Below are 21,574 nucleotides of genomic sequence, written 5' to 3' on the forward strand. Positions count from 1 at the left end.
AAAAAACCTCCTTCCATTGCCAAGATAGATTGGTTTGGGGTTTTTATTGAGGTTTGGTTAGGCTTCCATTTTAGAAATGGGAATGAGCTGTTTAAAATTATCAAAGTAGATTGAAAAAGTTGTGTGGCACCACAGCCATTCAATTTCTAAACCACAAAAAAAATCATGTTTGCAAGATTTCAAGCACTCAGATTTCCTCCAAGGTACAAGATGCTTAAAATAGGTATAGCTATTTTTCATGATGGGCTCTTCTCTTTTCATTATCAGGCTCTTCTGATTTGAACTGAAAGCAGAAATCACACTCCCAGACATTCGTGATGAGTAAGACAGGTCCTGCTAATGCAGGAGACATTGGAGATTAATTGAAACATTACCAGAACTGGCAGAGAGCTTACATAAAGCCTTAAGTGCTTTTACGTGTTACCTGTGATATAATGCTGCCCTCCAGCCTAGATTTGACTTTCACGTTCCCTGAGTCCAACTGCATCGTCTGCCACATGCTCATGAAACTAATTAAAGAGGCAGAAGGTCAGCTGAGCTGCTGACAAAGAGGGCAGTGACCGAAGAAGGAGGACATGTTTGCCCACTTGGAGCTCCTTTATTTTGGAAACAGTTAATTTGGGGTTTAGGTGATAGCAAGAGCAAAGATGAAGGCTATGTGAAAGAGGCACGCTGCCACCTAGTGCAAGTCATGCTGCATGCGAGGAGGAAAGAGCCAGGCTGTTGTACTACTGATGCAGTAGGGTGCTTCTGGATAAAGTAAAAATATTTTATTCTGCGGGTTTCCTATAGTATTTGTGAAGTACTACTGCTTTGTGATTTGAAACTATGAGGTTTTTTATTTGCTTTTGAATCCGTTTGCATCCTTCTTGTTACAACTGAGAAAAACCTCTATTTGAAACTCTGTTAACTCAGTAAGTCAAAGCCTACAGAAATAAAAGTAGTTGGACAAATATCTGAGCCATTCTCAGAATTGGATGAATCCAGGTTATCATTATCTCCAGGATACGCATTATCCCTACGATGTCCTGCTATGGTGTGGCTCTAAGAACCAGTTTCTGCCTCTATTTCAGATCCCACTAAATTCTGGAAGTGACCTAATCATTTTGGGGTTGTGTAACCACTTGCTTATTAACAGTCTCCACTAAGTATCATCACTGCCCCATTTTTCTGTCGCTTACCTTGGACTTGATTGTCCTTGCTTATTGGAGGAAAACAGAGAAGAAGTGAAATTGTAACTGCTCAAAACGCAATAAGAACAACCACAGCAAAAGATAAATGTTGAGTATTCAGTCTCATGGGTGAAGCAAGAAGAAATTGAGTTTGTCAAATAGCAAAGAAGTTTTTCCCATGAAAACGAACATTAATAGAGGGGGAATTAATGCAGGAACTAAAGAAATAGAAATAAATAAATCAGCCCGAAAGCCTACATCTTATGTGCAGAAGAGAGAGGCAGAAGCAAGATTTTACCAGCTTTGTCAACAGGAGGAACTGCAGCTTTTTCTCTGGTTTTGTAGCTGTGGGAGTTTTTTTGGCTTGTTGGGTTTTTTTCCAGGTAGCAAATGTTCGCTCAGCAGCATACCTGGCAGATGGTTGCTTTGCCACTCATCATTTATAAAATCTGTCAAGGCAACATTGTCTCAAACTGTTTTTCCTAAGCAGAATTTGGTCTTTTCTGTGGTAGACATCAGATACTTAAATCACTCCTGGGTAATAAGGCTGTAGGTCAGAGAAAGACTTGCTGAATTTTTCATGTGCTTTGCAAAAAGATGTATCTACTGGTCCATCTAAAGGGGACAAAATTCCTTGTGTGTCAGAACTGAATAAACAGAGGGTAGTTTGCTTTTGTGGGAAAATATGGAGGTGGTCCTTGAGCTTAGTTGGTGACTTCACTTTCACTTGGACCTGCACTGACTCAATAGGCATTTCTCCTAGTGTGCACTAGCACAAATGAAATCTGGACTGTACCCTGAATGCTGCACCTTGCCATCCTGTATCAGTATTGAACCTACTGGTCAGATCTTTGCTGACTACCATGGGTCTTGTTTGCCCCATGGGAAAAGGGGGTCAAGTTTTAGCCTGCTGTAAACCCCAGTCTAAATGTGCCCACTTTTCTTTATACAGAAGTAAGAGAGGCCTTTTAGCATGCATCTTCATTAGTCTGACATTAGATATGCTTCAGTGTGCATCCATTTGCTATATCAAATCCAAACTGAGCTCAGTTGGAATACTTATCACTGTCATTTAGCCCTATGATGCATCCACAGTGTTGTTGGTAACTTTTATGTTAGGAGGATATGTTTCAAATTTTTAATGAGTGCTTTTTTTATGAAACATTTTAAAACAGTGAAATATTGTTCTGCTTTGCTGTGTGTTGGATGGTCAGAGGAGCTCCCAGACTCCCAGGCTCCCACAGACTGCACTCATCTCTCACACTGTGAAGGTGAAAGATGTGCTGAGTTTAACCAGCTCATTTCAGCCTAGGCTTTTCCTTGCTCCGTAGCATTACTGGACATTCTGATCCCAAGGTAGCCACCTGTTCGTGGCAGATACACGGCTAAGCCCTGGGAATGTCAGCAGACACAAACACCAATCAGTGTTTTTTGTAGATCAGAAGCTAAAAATTTGGGAATGCAGATTAACCTATTTTCATCTCTCTCTTTTTTTCCCACAGGTCCTTAAACGCCAAGGTTATGATGCAGCCTGTGACATTTGGAGCTTGGGAATCCTGCTGTACACCATGTTGGCAGGGTGAGTGATGAGGTTCTCCTAGAGCAGCAGTCTCCAGTGGGCTCAGTACTGATTAAACAGATAGGGATTCTGGCCTCCTTGAAAGGTGTGTTCAGTTGTATAAAGCCAGAAAACAGATGTCAAGACTTAAAATTAGAATTAAGGTTTTTTTAGGATGCATAAATATCTTTGACACTTGACAAATTGTTTAGGTTTTTAACAGAAAGTGCCTGTATGCACTGACACCTGCACTCCTAAAGGGTTCACTCATGACTTAAGCAGTGGGAAAGTTTTCCATTAGGACAGGTACATAGGAGTTTGAAGAGCCTCATCATTTTCACCTTATCCTTGGAAGAATGTTAATTCATTCTATTGGTATTCTCTTCAGCTTCATTATTCTTCATGTGTTATTGTTACTGAAGTGTCTGAGCACCTTTAAAAGCTAAAAAAAAAAACAAAACACTCAAACATGGTTTTCAGATGCTGTTTTCAAAATAGGATTCAGAAAGTAAACTAAGAGATCGGCAAGAATAGCTGAAGAATGAGAGGTACTTGGTAAAAATACCCCTACCAATGTGTTGGCTAAAATGAAATATTAACACAAGAAGATCCAGGGAAAGACATAGATTGAAATAAGCAGTGAAGGATAGGAATAAGATGTTCTGCGACGACTGGGAAACAAAGTGTACAAACCCAATCTTGAGTTACCAGGCTCTGAATTTCATTTCTCAGACTATGGTATGTGCACATTTATCACACCTAAGCACAGCTTGCAACTTTTCAGTGACCTCTCTAAACTGTTTAATCTGTTTCATGATCATTCAGCTGTGACAAGAAGATTGGATTAATTCTTAGGTTTTCTACAGAAAACAAAGATCTGGACTCTGATGTTCTGTTATTCTGTTATTTGTGGATTGTAGAAAAGGTGCCAGGGGCCTCTATCTCATCTATTTTATTCTTGATTACACATGTGTTCAAGGTCAGCTGAAATATATAAAGACTTTGTGGGGAAGTCTCCTAGTCTGCTGGATCTCCAGGAACCTGTTTCTATTTGGATGATGCCCATGGCTGCTACACAGCTGGAATCAGTAAAATAAAATTAACACATTACCCACAGTTACATTTGTTTGGTTGATTCTATTAAAAATGCTTCTTTATTGAGTATGAAGAAAAAAAAAATCCAAATATATTTGAATCTGAAATACAAATAGTACAACTTAGTGGATATTCAGTTTACTGACAGGTGCCAGTAACTTGTATCTTTCTTTTTCTGCACACCAGAGGAAATAATAGTAACACAGTCAGTTGAGAAATGCTTTTTTAGGTGCCACCACTGCATTTATGAATTTATGCATTTATGAATGTTCTTCCTCACCAGAGATTAGTAGGAACTGACAAGTATTTACATCCAGGACTTTTTTCTCCTCCTATAATCACTGTGAGCAGAGAGGTCTCAGAGAGCCAGGACTAGAGCACTGGCCAGGGATCATATTAATGGAGCTAGTGATAGACCTCAGAGTTTTTGCCAGTCCTTAACTCTTACTGCATCCCTCCTGATAGCTATAGATGGGAATAACATCGTGTATCTCTTTGGGATGAACTTCTATGAAGACTGAAATCTTTTTGAAAATGAGAAAATACAGCATGAGGAATTGAATTTGCTACCAGAAACCAGATGGGATAGGAAGCTGTGGCCAAACCAACTGTTAAACAATCTAAAAACTGCTCTGGCAAGTTTGAAATAAAGGCAGATTGAAGGAAAAATATAAAAATCCAAAATACCTACTTCTTCTAAACCTACACAGCTGTTCAAGATTGCAGAGTGAAATTTGCCCTGGTAGATATTAGTGAGCTGCAAAAACTTTATCTCTTGTCACTTTCTGAAGACAAAAAGTGTACCTTCTGCATATGACACTGATTTTGTCACAAGCTTGGGTGCATGTTACAAGTTATTTCTGACTGGCTGGACAGGGAAATAACCTGTTGCAGGTAATCTATTTTGCCCAACTGACTTGCACATTAGAGTTAACAAAGCATTGCAAAATAGATTCGAAAGGGTTCTTTTTTCTTTTCCTTTTTTTCTGTTTCAGAGTGTATTTTTTTCTGCTTTATAATTTTTGTCCTTTCTTGCTGTTACCAAGGCACTGGTAGTGGCAATAAAGCAGAGTTAAAACAAGAGGTAAAAACCTGACTATTTTTATGAAGAATATTCCATTTCTAAAAAACTGTAACAGAACAGAAATTTAAAAAACAATTAAAGAATTTGTCTTTTCTTCTACAGACCAATATAAGGAACCACCAGCCTGTGTAGTTTGAGTGACAATGAAGCAGCAGTATCAGTGGTACATTCTGGAACTAAATTCCTGTTGTAATAATTGGCAATTAATACTAGAACCTAGAAATCATGTACTTGCAAATTACATAGTTTTCTGTCTCTCTCTCTCTTTTTTTCTTTTCTTTTTTTTTTTTTTTTAATAGATTCACACCTTTTGCAAATGGTCCAGATGACACCCCAGAGGAGATTCTGGCCAGGATTGGCAGTGGCAAATATGCTCTTACAGGAGGAAACTGGGATTCAGTATCTGATACTGCAAAGGTCAGTGAACCCTTTCTCAGATTTTCTCTCAAGATTTAAACATCACAGAACTCTTTTTTTGGTGCAGCTGCACTTCTGAAAGAAGTGTAGTTTTGTCAAAGCTACACTTGTATAGTCTATGTATGAATCACCTTTTTGCTTCTCAGTGAACCAGGAGCAGGCAGTTTTGATTCCTTACAGTTCACAGTTTAGGCTGCCCATCTATCACAAAGCAAGAAGAAAAAAATCATCTCATTCTGAGATCTTTAGTGCATGAAGCTGTGCACTAGTCTGCAAGACAGGTAAATGGGCAGGAAAGTTGCAAGCTTCCACTTGCCCAGCATTAATCAGAAGCTTTGACAGGCTTTAAAGATTCTTGCAAGAGATTTCATTTTTAGCAACTGTTAGTATCCAATGGAAGAACATTGATACTTTCTACCACAAAACTGCAAGCAATCCTAATAGCACAATAATCTTGCTACCAGCATCTATGAGCCTCACAGTGGATCTTTTTATCAGCTGTCCAGTTTTGAAATTAAAATGTTTAGATGTTGTAGAACTAACCTAACTGAACTTTAGTTACCTGAGTGTTGAGTTTCTCTTCTAAGTTTTTCTTGTAAGCATGCTTTGAGGTCAGTGAGGAGATGCCTGCAGATGGCATCCTCTCCCTAGGTGTTCATCACTCCTACAAGGTCACCAGTAATTAACAGTTACTCAATAAGATGAATGCCCTCCACATTATGTTTTGACTGGATTATTAGCTGAGAGTTGAACATTACACTTGAAAATTTTGAAGATAAGACCTGACACTTAAAGAACATAAAGCCTGTCTAAAGTGCATCACTCTCTATGGACATGGTAATGATGACACCACCAACAGGAAGATCTTAGTAAAACCTGCACAGCTATTAATTACTTTCTCCCTTGTACTGCTTTCTTCCTTTTCAACCCAGGACATTGTGTCTAAGATGCTTCATGTAGACCCTCATCAGCGCCTCACAGCAGTCCAAGTCCTGAGACATCCATGGATAGTGAACAGGGAGTATCTGTCTCAAAACCAACTCAGCAGACAGGATGTTCACCTAGTTAAGGTACCTCCTACACCCTTCCCTCATCCTTGCTTGCAGAATGAGCCGTCATTTGTGTAAATAGTCTGAAAAGTGATAAAGGAGTTGGGAAAATTACTTGCCACAGAGGCTAAATTTAATATGGCACTGTATTAACTGTGTTTTTGACTGTCACCTGCTCAGGATTTTTAACTTTAGGCTGCATTGTAATAACCTGGTGGCACATACAGCTCTTCACCATTTTGAATCTGAGACAACTCTAGCTGTCTGCCAGCCTAAATGGTATCATTTCATGGAAATTGTGCTTGTGTGACAGTTTTTTAGGATGCTGAATAGAGGAAGGGAAAAGCATCAAAGAAATTAATTTCTGCTCAAAGTTTTCTCTTTCTCTGTTTTACAGGGTGCAATGGCAGCCACTTACTTCGCTTTAAACCGTGCACCTCAGGCACCAAGGCTGGAGCCTGTATTGTCCTCCAATCTGGCTCAGCGGCGAGGCATGAAAAGACTTACCTCTACCAGATTGTAGCACTACCCCCAAAAGGCCTCCTTGAAAACCCACAGTTTATTATTTGAGAAATTAATCTTTACTTGGCTAGCAGAACCTTTTTGGACAACCTGCATATGAAATTGCCAGAGCTAGCAGAAGCCCACGTAAGGCAAAGTTCTCATTTGCTACATCTTTTCTTTTACATTCCAGCCAGGGTCCTGAGTTTAACAACTTCACGAAGATGTGCCAGTTTTGCCAGTAGCTCCGTTTCTTTATTGAGAAAAAGCCAAATAAAATAGGCAAGCTCCATCCTTTCCACCCTAGGAAAACTATTTTTGAGTCCGTAAGATGTTCCATGGGAACAGTTTTCATTTTGTTTCTCAAGAAAAGCACTTTTTGCTATGAAGAGAGCAGTTGGGTTAGAATGCTGTTCCAGCATGCATCATGATGAAGTGACTTGGCTGGTCACCAGTAGACATCTACTGATCTCCACTCACCCCAGGAAGAGTGAAGGCTGCAGACATGCATGACTAATACCTTATTTGAAACAAGTGCTATACAACATGAGGTAGAGAGAGCTGGTGGTGGTGGAAATACCTTCTGTTCTTGAGGAATCTTTTGCACTTTGCCCCCGCCTTCTCTGGAATGAAGCCAGCACCTCTCTCGAGTGTGCTACCAGCTCTGACTTGTTCAAAAGTCTCAGAAAGCAAGAAACCTCTGAGAAGCTTGGTCTTCAAGGAAAAAAAAATGGGTCTTATGAGACTATGGGAAAGCATTCATGTAAAGCAGTGTGAGCAGGAGCCTGTGGATCAGGCAAGAGAAAGGTGTCTGGTCTAGGCCAGCAAGCAGGTCTGGAGGATTAGGTGAGGGGGCTGGGGAACTGAACAAAGGCAGGGAAAGGTGTGAGTGGCTGTGAGGACAGTAGGCAAAACAATCCAAAGGCAACTAGTGTACAAGTGGCTGGGGGCAGACTGTGGCTCCCTCTCAAAGCAGGGGGCAGTCCCCCTTCAGTGACTGGTGCAGAAGACAGTGGGTGTCTGGGCTGCCCAGGGGCCAAGTGGGTCGATGCAGCCATCCTCCCACACCATCACCCCGTCTGCTCACCGAGAGCCGTTCTGGCAGGACAGAGTGCCACGCTGGAGCAAGAGAGGCCATTTCCAGTCACTGCTCCCTGCCCTCCCTGGCTGATCAGCCAAATCTGCCTCCATCACCCAGCATGTCATGTCCCTGCCTGGGTGTTCTGCTCTAGCAGAGCTAAACTCCCCGTGCCACATGTGTGCAGAGAGTAGCCACTTCTGAAGAGTTCAGCCAACTCTGTTACAAGCTTTAATAATAATAAATTATGAGGAGAAATGGGAGGATGCTCTGCTTTTATATTTATATGAATATGTACATGTGTATTTATATACATATAAAACAAAAATTCTGTGCCCTAATACCTGGATTTTCCAGGAACAGGGAAAGAAAACTTTTGTTGAAATGGTCTCTGCAAAACGGACTTTTTTCTCATTCCCTGGTTTCAAAGAAAGCAAGCAAGGTTTGTGGTGCCAGATGTGAACTATTTTTTTATTCCTTTTCTTACCCATCTTGGCTTATTGGTGGTCACAAGCTGACCAAGATTCTTCTTTGTAATGCTTTTGTTAATTTTATTTTCTGAGTGAATTTTGTCACCTCAGATGCTTCGTGGGAAAAGCTACTGTGCTGTGTTGGCTTTTTTCTGTTGTGACAGGGGAGGAAAAAAAAAGAAAAATGTGAACATGGAGCTTCATATGCTAGACATGGTAATGTTTGCTTGCTGGGTAGTTTGTGCATCTTGGTGCTGAACTGGAATTACCAGATCACTGCCTCAGATTGTCCAAGGGGTTTCATTTGCTATAGTAATATTCTTCCTAAAACTATCTCTGCTTCAGTGTTGACTGAAGTTTGTTTGTTTGCATTAGTCTGTTTTTAAATTTAAATTTATTCTTAATAATTTAAACTGATATTTAATGTTCAAGTTCATGTGCTGTGCACAGAGGATCGCTGCAAAGCAGCTCTCCTTTGAAGCCCTTCTCTTTTCTAAAATAAACTATGCTGTGAAACTTCACACAGAGGCTGAGTTGGCTGGGACTGATGAGTGCAAACGCACAGGTGAGTGTCTATGCTTGTGTACACAGCAGCCCACATTCTCTCCTCTGGCTAAGCTGTTCTCAGTGTCAGCTTTTTGCTGCCTTTAGAATTTTCTGCTTGTTAGAAGTTGAGTCTAAAACGTTTCTGCTAACAGCACACCGTGAGGATATCCACTGGCTGGGATATCCTGGCTGGTGCAGAACAGCTCTGACCCAGCCTTGTTTCCCTTGAAATTACTTCTGTCCTGGAAGAAGGCAAGGTGGGCACAAGGGTGCAAAGGGCAGCCTGGAAGGAGGGGCAAAGGGCACCCTGGATTTTCTGGGGTCCCAGCTGATATGTGCTATTGCAACAAAATGTATTTTTAATGGTTGGAGTAATTGTATTGTATTGTATATGGGCAGAAAGACTGTTGAAAATGTTATGTACAGTTTTTATCTCCCTCTGAGATTTCTTGGTCATCTTGCATTGCTTCACTTTGCTTTCTCTCACAACCACTGGAAAAAGTCACATTCCTTCTAGATATACCCAGTCTTAATTCTTTGAGCATTTTTTTTTCAACTGAATATTACTGTAGGCCAAGTTACAGGATGTTGATCTTCCCAAAGTTTAAGGGTTTTAATCTCTTCCGGACTTTCCTCTTTCTAACCCACCAACTATTAACATAGAGACACATACGGACTCATACATCTTAATGCTTATTAATTACTTTATAAGCCTATAAATAATTATGAGCCCATACATATAATGGGCTTTGTTTATTAAGGTTTTGTTGCCACTGTATCCAGATGTGTGCACGTATGTGTCTGTATGTAAACACATGCACAAAAAGCATTGTCCAAATAAAGGTAGAAGTGTAGTCAGAGGTGGAGGTGATACTCAGAGAGTTTTGTCTGCAGTGTTCTTTGAAATCTGTCATTGATAATGGTAATGATTACTCTGGGTGTAGAAAAAAAGGCTGTGCCTATCCATGGAAGAAACTTCCCCATCCAGTCTCCCATCTGCCCCAGATGTGCATCCCTATGCACTTCCAAGGGCAGATCATTCTCCCCTCTGCAGTCCTGCCATGGGAGGTGCTTTTCTGAGGGTTTTCTGACCTGTTCCAGTCAAGTGAATCCAATAAAACCTTTTTCACTGTCAGTCTTGCAGATCCAGCTCGTTTAGACTGAAATACAAGAGCCTCTATCAGCAAATCCAGGGGAGGCAGAAAGGGAGGAATATGCCACTGGCAGTCATTATTTCAGATTGATAGCACCCACTGGTTCCCCTGGCCCAGCTGGATCCCAGAGAGTATGCTGGGCTGTGGCCTAATTACTGCAATGGTTGCTTTTACACCAGCATCTCCTTCCTAGACTCCTGGCCATGGTATAGCTCAGCAATAAGCACTTTTTGTTTTTTTTTCCTGGGAGAAAACTGAAAAAGGCTTAGCCTATCTCTTTCTCTCTCTCTCTCTCTCTCTCTCTCTCTCTCTCTCTCTCTCTTTATATAACCTTAAGAGACTTTTGCTAAATGTTATGTTTAACTCCTGACAGTCTAAAAGTCTCTTTTAATTAGAACATACCATCTTGCAAGTTTTTAATCCATAAAGTGACCTAGTGCCTTAGGCTATTACAAATATTGTAGTTAGATTTTTAACCATCAAGATGCACAATGCAATGAATGTCCAAGGCATACCCAATGTACCTGTTACAGACATAGTCAGCTCATCTGGTGGCCCACTTCAAAATCCGTCACAGAATAGTTAGGGTTGGAAGGGGCCTCTGGATCCCATCTAGTCCAACCACCCTGCTAAAGAAGGTTCACTTAAAGCAGGTTGCGCAGGACCGTATCCATGCAGGTTTTGTTGTTCAGTCCAGGAGAGAAGTATCTGCCCAGCAAGGAGGAGGCATATCCCCACATTTTGCAGAACTGGACCCCACCTCTGCAACTCCAGGACTCTGAAGAAGACAAATGGCCCTGATGAAGAATATCATGGGAAGCGTTACCCAGTTCCTACACAGCACACTGCTTGTCTGTATGGCAGAGATGTGGGAGATGCTGCTTAAAGGGAGAGCTAACCTCTGCCCCAGCCCCTCATGAATTTTCACTTATTTAAAAGCTGTTTAACTTTTTCTAAGCAAGCAAGATAGCATTTATAAAGCTGAACTATTTCAGCAAATGACAAGTGACCCTCACAGACATGTTGTTATAAATCTCTACATTTGAAAAATAAGTCTACCTGAGAATAGGTTTTATTTCCTCAGAAAAAAAATCTTCAGCTCCCTGAGAGCCCAGGGTGCTGGGGGTAGCCTAAGCACAGAGAGCTGAGTGAAGCACGTCTTGTGTGACACAACATCATGACATCTCATGTCACACTCATACAAGGTACAGATTGTGTGTTCCTGTACTTCATCTAACCCTGGATGTAATACTGGGCTCTCTTTTCAGCCAGACCCATTCAGCTCTCTCCAACAACTTGTACCCAGCTCTGGTACCTCTGAATTCATCCAAACCTCAGTCAAGTATGCAATTGCTGTGTGTCTGTGATATGAATTATGACAGGGCTTGGATCATCCCTTAAGCCATGGATGGCACAAAGGTTTCTTATGCTGCTGCTCTACTGCACTTACACCAGCATATGCAAGTGCTGACACTAAAAATGGCAGGCAGTCACTTTCTCTTACTTCAGCTGCTCATCTGTCATTTCACACCTCCCTTAGCCAGGTCACCACTGGGCAAAGCAAATGTCTGTGTGTCAGAACAAATGGCTGGGGACAGCAGGAAGGCAACAGAAGCAGTTTAGCCAACAGTGCTGTCAACACATTGGAATGGCTACAAGTTTAGTGTCACCTCTGTCACTCTGTTGCTGCATTATGCTGAGCAGAGACCAGGTATGGCTCCGAGTCAGGGCTATAAATTATGTGATTTTTGTACAGCAGCAGGTTCCCAGTGCCAAGCCCTGTGCACACAGAGGGAGGACAAGTCCAGGCTTCTGAAAATTGGCCACAAGTTCATACAAAATCCCTGTAACCAGAAGGTGTAGGGCCACAGATGGCATGTCATGGGGAAATAATGTTGACTGTATGTATTTTTGCCACTACCTTAATAGAAGTGATAGAAAAACCCCAGGGTTTGTTTTTAAATCATCAATTTTTGCGAAGAAATTTCTTGATTTTGGGGCATGCTACAGCTTTCTCGATCCCTAGAAGGAGTAAGGCAGTCAAACACAGAAGATACAGCAGATTACTATAGCAAAAAATATATTGTAGCTTCCACTAGAAAATTATTTTCAGGCAGGTGTTTTGAAGCCCTCTCTTAGGATGCGTGTATTAGAAGTGCCAAAGCAGATATTTAGAAGCAAAATTCCCTTGTTGGACATCCAGAGATGACACCTTTAAGCAAGAGCCATGTGAGCTCCACACTCACATATCTGAATCCTAAAAGACAGGCAAGCAGCACAACCCTTCCAGTATTCCTTACTTTAAAATAAAAAGGCCTAAAATAATGTTGATAGATGCTTTAGTATAATACATTTAAAAAGAAAAAAAGTAAAATGTGCAAACCCATTTTTCTTTTCCTCTTTTGAAGTATACTTCATTGTCCTTTAGAACTGTATATTCTCACCTCCTAGCTGACCCTGATACTGAAATCTTGTGTTACCTCAGAACACTGCAGCTAAGCTTCTTCAGGTACCTCAAGTCCTGTGTGAACACAGTCCCACACTCTTCTCTCCATGTCTCTCCACAGGAGACACAAACTATTGTACACCACCTCCTATTCTGAAAGTTAACAAAAACATGAGAATTTAAACTCAGAAGATAAAACAAAGTTAAAAGTAAAGTTCTCAGTATGTACAGAACTAAAACTCATAGTATTCAGATGAAGGATGGATTGAAGCCTGTGCAGAACAAAAATGTTACAGAGTAAATAAGTTTACACTAATTCTTAGAGCCAAATTTTATCTAAACTCTCTTCATACATTTCTGTGAACCTAAACCTTGCATTTCCAAGTGCAACGAGGTGACAACACATCTATGTCAACCAGCATCTGATTATGCATGTCATCACAAGGCTTGCTCATGAAGGTATTCTGCAGCCTGAAGTTTAAAGTCTAAAATTAGGATTTTGGCCCTTTTTGTCATCCTGTATTGTGTAAACCATGATGTTCGGTGTTAAGCTATTCGACCTCTACTTCTTGCTTTGGTATACATAATTACAGAGTCAACCTGTGCTCGTTATGTCTCCTAAATGGATGTTATGGACATATTTTTGCTTTAGCCTGAAAGAAAAATGAAAATGCATACCCTCCTTGATGAAGGCAAATTTTGAAAGGAGAGGCTAGAAAATATGTATTTGAAGTGCAGAAAATGAAAAAAAAGTTGCTAAAAGATTGTTTCTGATTTGCTACTCAGAGCCAGATCTTGCTGCCTTCATTTTTGTGTTAATTCCTTAATCCATATGCACCTTCGGTGACTCTGGTGGGAGAGCTCGAAGTCCTCTTTCCTGTTGCAGTAGTGGAGTCTGGCCATTAGGTGATGATGTGTGTAAGGGATTTACTTCGGTAGTACTAAATTGACAAAATATGAACCATGATCTAGCACTTTGTTTACAGGCTCCATATTCATGTTTACAAAATGATGATTTCTGAGACTCATGCTTTTTATGTTTCTTGTATGAAAAGGGCAGCCAGTGTACAGATATTTGTTATGTTTACCAGCATTTTTGAATAGATTTTTTTTATAGTACATGGTTTTATGAAGTGTAATATTTTTATAGCAGAATGATGATCTTTGGACTTTCTATATTGTTACCTACAATTGTTTGCAAACAAGCTCTTGGCTCCTTTTTTTTTTTTCTGTGCACTGTATCCCATGTTGCTGCTGCTAATGTTGCTGGCCTCAGCTGCTGCTGCCCCACCATGACATGGGCCGATGGTATTGTGAAACTGTGCAAACTAACTTCAAAGAGCTGTGATTGTGCTGAAGGGCTGGCTGCATGCTGGGTTCCTCCTGGCAGGAGGGATGGGGAGCTGTACCCTACCAAGGCAAGAGTTTACTGTTGATGGCCCCCAAGGAGAAGCCTCAGTGCTCACCTTTGTCTGTATTCTGCCATTTTGGTTTGGCATGCCCATCCTCTCCTTTCTTTATAAAGAAATAAAAAGAAAAACATAAAAGGATCCTGCTTGTTTTTACATCATTCCTTTACAGTCCCCGAGCACTGGCCATATTCGAATGCCATGTGTTGGTCACAGTAAAAGCCCACAGCTACCTGTTCAAATTATACCTGGAACTGTTATCTCTGTGCAGCCTGAATACTCAGACCTCTGTTTTGGGAAGCAACAAGCAAGCCTTTAATGCCCATCATTCACACAGTTCAGCCACTAGACAAATTTAGGATTTCAGTGCCAGACAAATGAGTGCTTTCACACAAGCTGCCTCAGCATGAATTTCCCTTGCCCCCCCTGAGATCTTCCAAGGTACTATTCCTCTGGAAACTGCTGGTGTCTGGCAAGCAGCCTGCATAGCCTTTTCTGTTTGCTGGACTTACTAGTGACCACAGAAGCAAAATCAACCCCTCCTACTCCGAGGGATTGGTTCTGCTTCCCTGGCATTACATCTGAGCCTGCACATGGTTACACTGGCGTTCACATCTGGATTGTCATCAGACCCGGCAGCATCACAACAGTGGTGAGTCTGGCTCAGAGTCCTTGCAGGAACAGCATGCGGTACCAGAAATGGAGAAACAGCATATGATTTAGGTCCAAGCAAGCATAACTGAGCAAACTTGGACTTCAAGAATGTTGTTCATAGGATTTCTGCTCTGACCATAGGCAGTCTCATGCCTCTTTTCTCCTGCCAGCTGCTCCTGTCCTACTCCCACTTCTGTCCTTCCTTTATTTGCTCTGTTCATGAAAGTTCCTGTTCCTTTAGTCCTCATGGTCCTTCATCACTGGGACATGCATGTCCCTCCCCATCCTCTTCCTCTGCATCTCAACATCTACCATGAGCTATTCCACCTTTCTCTTACCACGTTTCTGCCCCACAGGCCCATCTTGTGGGTTTATAGCCTCTTCTGTTAGGAAGGCAAATAAATCTGGTACACCCATCTTTATAGCCTCAGCAGTTAAAAAAGGAGGCTTCTCTGGAGAACCACAATCATATACAAGAACATCCAAATAGGAAAACTGAAGAGGGAAAAAAAAAACAAAAACAAAACCCATCTAGGCTTTCTCTTTCATTCCCACTTCTAATTCCTCTTCTAATATGATCATGACAAAGAATGAGCCAAGTCCATCCATTGTTGGACACACATTAACTTTTCAGAGGACTTGGTTAGGAAGCCATGGGTCATGCCAGACCCTCGGCAGGCAGATGATAGTCTTTCCCTCCAGTGCCAGAAAATTAATAAATGAGATATCTGAGAGAAAAGCTTTCCAGAATATACTCAAGTGCCTAATCAAGACACAGCCCTTTTAGGAAACTTGTATTGGCAACCATCTTAAACCGCTGCACATAATGAGAAAATAACCATGCTTTTTTCCCCCTGAGGTACACACTTAAAATAAAAAAAAAAAAACTAACAAAAAAAAAAAAAAAAAACCAAAACAACCAAAACAGCAGCCAACAACTCCCCTCCCCTCCCGTCCCAAGAGCAACTTGTAATTTTGCTCTTTAGTCAACATTCATTTCTTTCTTATATCTTTCCTCTCCTTTATCCCATCCCAGTTCACCCCCTTTTTATGTCCCACAACAATGTACCATAAGAATTGTCCTGAGGCTCAGAAAGTCCTGTTATATGCCTGAATAGCATCATCTTCCAGGGCAGCATAACTGCTGGCTGAGCACCTCAGGCAATACAGCAGGGCAAACAAGAGGCAGTAACAATAACAACTAATGTCTGAAGATCACAAGCAAAGATTTTGCATTAAAAGCTGTGACAAAGAGCTGAAGACAAGGATTTTAGGCTATGTCCAACTTTTCAGGTTACTCATAGATAACTTCAGTGCATTGTTTGTTAAAGGTGCCATACTCCAGCTGGCTGGAGACAAGATAGAAAAAAAAATTATCTGTTCATTCATCTAGATGGACAGGAGCTCTTTGGTTTTTTTCCAAAACAACCAATGCTAGCCTGAGATCAGTTCCATTTTTTGTTGAGGAAAATAGTTTATTAAGAGGCTGGTGACTCACCATCTGTGGTAAGCCTGTGCATTGTTTTGGCCTGGCACACTCCTGCCTAATTGAGTCTTCCTGTCCTTCAGGGTCTGTGGTCACTGGTAAAAACAACTGCAGCTGTAAAGCCTAACTCCTTCCCTGCTGTAGAATTTTGCAGTTTCAATTTTAATGCTGGTCTCCTTGCTAAGGCATGCAAAGGAAGACTAGTGATTTCCAGTGCATTTACCCAGACTTTCTAATGTCATGTTGTTGTCTGGGTTCTTGTCTCTGTTGTAAATTCTGTTATAATCAGTTATTTACTCATCCAATTATTTATTTCACCTGTTGTACTAAAATAAATTTACCCTGTAGGAACATCAGCTGTTACAATGGAGACAAAGAGAACAGCATTTCCCTTTAGAGAAGTGACAAGGATGACCCATCAGCTTTAAGAAACTCTTGGCAGTGCTGATCTTTTGCAATCTGGTCTCACTTCAACCACCAGCCTGTTGCCATCCAAAGAGATTAGGAAGTATATATTAAAGATGAGAAAATGTCATGCAAACCCCACCATTCGGGCCTCAAGTATAATTTTTTAATGGCACCAACTAATATAACTTTAATATTTTTAAATGGTCCAGGGTTCAGTTGCAGGAAAAAAACCAAAACAAAATGCCTGCCATGGAGATTACATTAAAGACCGTGATCTGTTCAGCTTAGCTTGGAGATGGCTGAGAGGTGACTTTGATTATTGTCTACAAGAATCTTGACAGGGAGAAAAATCACATGTTCCAGAAGCAGAGAGAGACACACCAGAGCACAAATGCAGGCAAATTTCTGGGTGCAAAATTCATGGAGCTGCAGAATGGAAATAAGGTAACCGTAGTTTCAAAAGTGAAGCTGTTATTCATTGGAATAAAACATAAAAGGAGAAAAGGGGTTTGTCATTCCCTTTGCATCATGTTTAGTAGTGTCCCTTAGTAGACAGAAGGTTAGTGCAGAAGCAAGTGGATGAGTTCAACAGTCTGCAGTAATCTGGAAATCAATTTTAAATGCTTGTGATGGTCTCTTTGGGCCTCAAATATGACATGTATTCATCTCACCCTACCACAAGCAGTTGGCACTGAATGAGCAGATCAAGATTGATGGATGAACTCCAAAGATTAATTCAAAAACTTTTAAGCCACAAATAACTGGAACAATCAACTTTCTCTGTTTAAATCTGTATCTTTACCTATGGTACATGTGGAGAATATTTGCTGTCTTTTGGTGCAATATGGTTAAAACCTGTAACAAGACCAGGCAAAACGGTGTTCCCTAAACATAGTAAAAAAACTCACTGCCTTAAAATGCAAATAAGTTATTATAGTATAATAATACTATTAATAGTGCATTCATAGTGCACTATCCTATGAACCACAGGAAGGCCTTACAGAAATAGATGTCAAACATGAGTGAAACCTTTGTGAAAAAAAAGAGATAAATAAGACTTTAATTTCAAACGAGATCTCCAATTATAATTCAGCTTTCAAAAGAGAGTGAAAATTAGACCACAAAATCTTGAATTTTTACATTATCAAGGTCTGGGGCTGAGTCACAATGTGTGAACTGACTGGCTTTGAAACAGCTTCTGAAAATCTATGAGATGTACATTGAGAGAGAGAGGGTGCAAAATTCTGATCACAGTGACAGGGAAGGGAAGGCAAGGCAAGGGAAGGCAAGGGAGGATTATCAAATAACAAGTATAAAAGCTGTTCCTAATAATGCATAGTGACTGTTAAAGAAGGTGCTTCTCCAGGGAAAACACAACCCCACTCCTCTCCTCAGCTTCAAGATGGTCAATATTAGGAATTCCCAGAAGAAATATTTTTGCTAACCTAAACACTGAGGATTACATCTAGTGAGACTTTTTCCAGCTCTGTGATAAGCACTGCTGTAGCAGCCTCCTTGAGGAATGATGTGGCAGAAATTTGTGCAGAGCAGCCACTGAGTATGGAAGTGCTGCATAGCAACCCCCATCAGGGCACCCTCCTGCAAAGTGACAGTCCCTCTTTTAGTCCAAAGAGCATTAAATAAGCCTACACTGCTGGAAGCTTGCAACATGCTCCCAGGAGGCTGTTGTGTGGGTCTGACCAACCCAGCCTAAGGAAGGAGCTGATGGGGTTCCCTACCCTGATCTTAGCAAGTACTGAGATCACAGGGTTTCCATGTGATGCAGAGGTGATGCTCCCACTGCCTCCTCCTGAGCTTTGAGAGAAAAGAAGGAACTGCTTTCAGCAGGTTATAAAAATGTACTTCTGCACAGCCTTCAAGAGGGACAATCTGAGAAAGAAAGCAGCACCAAAGTCACAGAGGGGGGTCACAGTAAGGGCATTGATCTATTTCACATATCTTCTTGGTTTGGTTTTATTGAACTTCCTGCTATGTGTGAAAGGTTTAGCTTCCACTCTGCAAGGGCTAACACTCCCTCTGCATAGAGGGCAGACACTACTGTCCAGCCCAGGTGCGAAGGATCAGTAGCTTTTGGATAGAGTATTTAATTTATATGGCACTTAGTGTGAAAAACAAGATATCTCTTGTAAAAAACAAGATAGCTTTTGTGAATTGAAGCTATAGAATCACCAGCTAACATTAATGTTTATTGGAAAGATCAATATCCATATAAGGGTGAATTCGGACGTCTGTGGGACACAACATTTTAAACGTTTCTAATATGAAAAGATCCTCTCTAAATAGTTTGGAGGTTGTCTATAACAACCCAATTCAATTTGGTATGTGCACATTTGGGTACATGAGTAAAATGCATCTATTCTTCTGTAAGTATACACACTTGAATATTTACCTATTTTTTTTTTCTTTTTTTTTTCTGTTAGGCCTTGTGCAAACCTAAATGACTCTATGCTGAGTCCTGAATGACTTTTTAGAACTCCGCTATGACCTATTGCTTATTTCACTTTGATCCCAGTAGCTTTGGAAAGGACTTTGGCATGTTTACCTTCAAGTTATTCATCATGTATGCCCTGGTTTGTTTATACATTGCCTACTGAATTTTCCCCTTTTTTTTTACTCAAGGAAATAGGCCAAAGGTGATTTCAGGGTCCCTGTTTGGATATGCATCACCAATTCAGAGACCTTTGGCTTCCTCTAGTAAGTCAGGGACATCTTAGAAACCATCTTGCTCTCCCATTTTTCCAGTGAGCAAGAGAAATGCCAATCCATTGAGAGAAAAAACTGACCTGAAGTTTAAAACAACTGAGGATACTGTAATTAGACTGAAGTGAGCCCTGGTGTAATCATGCATTTCTGTCTCAAACATGATAATCAACTTTTTGTTTTCCCCCTAGAATAAGTCTACCAATATTTATGTTCAGTTTTCTAGTGGCAGTAGTTTAGGTGGTTGTTCTTTAACTGGGGAAGGACTGAAAGAGGAGAGAAGCACAGAACTGTACTTTTCTATCAGGGATGATCCCCTGCTCCTGGCCATGCTCCAGCCTCACTTAGGTTGTTTAGACTGAGGAAAGCAAAGGTTCCAGGAAAGAGCCTACAGTAAGTTAATTTATTAGTAGCAAACCATGCCAGAAACCTGTATACTTATCACTTTCTACTCAATTTATACTATATGCAGCTCAATAAAGACCCATGGGTCCTGAAAAAAGGATTACATAACTAAAATGATTGTCATTATTTACCACTGTCTCTCAGCTTTGACACCTCCCTTTCTGCCATCAGTCAGAACCCTGACTCTATCCTTTTCCTTATAGTCAGTGGATGTTTGTATTGGTCAAAGCACTTTAAGAAGGACATACAAATCTTGGGAGAAAATCAGTGATAAAGTTTCTTCATAAAGCACGAGTGTTTCAGCACACACTTTGCTAGGCAGCAATGGAGAAAGCAAGTCTCCTCCCAGCCTTACTTGAGAAGTCCATGTCACATCACTGATAGACCTTCCTCAGAAACTGGAAATAGTTTTTTTAAAACAAAATACAAAAGTATTTTTTCCTTGTTTTTTTTTTACTCCTGTTGGATTCATCACCAAGGCAGCTTTTCCAGGATGAGGAAATCAACTCTGCTTTGCAGCCCAGTTTGATACCTGTTAGGAGGTACAGCCTGCTGAGAGAGCATCACCAGCCCTCCCGTTCTGCTCCTCTGGACATGATAACAGCAGCAATGAAGTGATTATATGTCATTTAACAGGAGTTTCCTCAGCTCAGTGAAGGAGGTGAATTTTCAAGCAATTTTATAAGAAAAGGCTCTCTTACCCCAGCTGACCTGATTTAGGAGTATAAAGTACAGAGTGCACCTGACTGAACAAGCAGCCCTCATCCCTTCCTTCCCAAACACAAGATAATCCTCCACAATTGCTCCAGGGATACCAGCAATGCAGTGGTGTGGTACTAGAAACAACGGTTTGGTGCTTCTTCTCACAGGGAGGTGGGCACATGACTATTAAAAATGACCATTTATTGTAACAACTTCTTTACTTAAGAGGATTGTGTAAGTTAAAAAACGAAGACACTTTTAAAGGTCCATTTATCGCATAGTAATCAATATATCCATGTAGTCCAGTACTGTATCCACATTACCAACTGCAAGTATAAACAACTTGTGAATAAACCCATTAATCAGACTTTCCCCTATGTTTAAAACCTGATTTCTTCTAAACAACCCTAGCAATATAGTTTTATGTTTAAAAATAGAATCTGAAATTATCTAATTTGAAGCAATATTATATATAAGTAAACTGCAAGATGAACTTCAGCCCAGAAAATACTTTTAAAACACTTAGTATCAGTCTTCATGACAGTAAAACACACATCAGTATAGCCATCATTGCCACACTTATTTCAGCAGGAAGTTGGCATATACAATTTCAGTTTCAAATTTGTCTCTCTCTTTACCATGCTGACTAATTGAGGACTGAAAGCAGTCTCATCATATGAAGGTCCCATCCTCCAGCTGCCTGAAGGTTCTGCTGCACTGCATATATGCAGTGCTACTCAAGCAGGGGCCCTCCTTCATCTATAGCTGGTTGACTTCTAGGAAAAAAAAAAAATTCCCAGGAGAAAACTTGACCTTAAGAATAGCTGTACTGTAAGTTTAAGCAGGGGTTTTGTTTGTTTGTTTCGGGTTGGTTTGGTGTTTTCCCACCCCTCACACAAGGTTTCGTTCTGGCAGTGAGCCCAGCAGTGGGGAGCTGTCCCACCCTTGAGCCGTGGCCTCCAGCCCTCCCAGCTGCTTCTCAGGCACCGAGCAAAAGAACAGCCTCACTACAAACCCAGCTGCTTCTCTGCCAGACTGCTGTACTCTGCTTCCCCTTGTCTATATGATTTTGGACGAGAGCTTTTCACAGCACAGAACTAGCTGTTTCCTATGCACGTGTGATATAGACCAGAGCCTGGAGCTGGTGTGCTTTCTACCTACAGAGTTTATACTAACAGGAATAACTATGCTAATAAAAGTTTCAAGTATTCAGCCCCAC

The 21,574-nt window shown here is 40.9% G+C and overlaps 1 protein-coding gene and 1 long non-coding RNA gene across 7 annotated transcripts in view; one reads left to right on the plus strand and one right to left on the minus strand.

Annotated features, from left to right (window-relative positions):
- Window positions 1–9,844, plus strand: part of RPS6KA2 (ribosomal protein S6 kinase A2) — a 275,385-nt gene extending 265,541 nt beyond the window's left edge. For all 6 annotated transcript variants that reach the window (XM_068185217.1, XM_068185218.1, XM_068185221.1 and 3 more), the window contains 4 exons: window positions 2,675–2,751; window positions 5,209–5,326; window positions 6,259–6,396; window positions 6,773–9,844. In XM_068185217.1, coding sequence (XP_068041318.1) covers window positions 2,675–2,751; window positions 5,209–5,326; window positions 6,259–6,396; window positions 6,773–6,898 — 459 coding nt within the window. In that variant the 3' untranslated portion in view covers window positions 6,899–9,844. The remainder of the gene's footprint in view (window positions 1–2,674; window positions 2,752–5,208; window positions 5,327–6,258; window positions 6,397–6,772) is intronic.
- LOC137471142 (uncharacterized) overlaps window positions 1–21,574 on the minus strand; it is a 35,084-nt gene that overhangs the window by 7,890 nt on the left and 5,620 nt on the right. Inside the window, exon 2 of the long non-coding RNA XR_010997431.1 lies at window positions 5,889–5,990. This is a non-coding gene — a long non-coding RNA (uncharacterized lncRNA). The remainder of the gene's footprint in view (window positions 1–5,888; window positions 5,991–21,574) is intronic.

The sequence above is a fragment of the Anomalospiza imberbis genome, chromosome 3, assembly GCF_031753505.1.
Source record: "Anomalospiza imberbis isolate Cuckoo-Finch-1a 21T00152 chromosome 3, ASM3175350v1, whole genome shotgun sequence".
NCBI lineage: Eukaryota > Metazoa > Chordata > Aves > Passeriformes > Viduidae > Anomalospiza > Anomalospiza imberbis.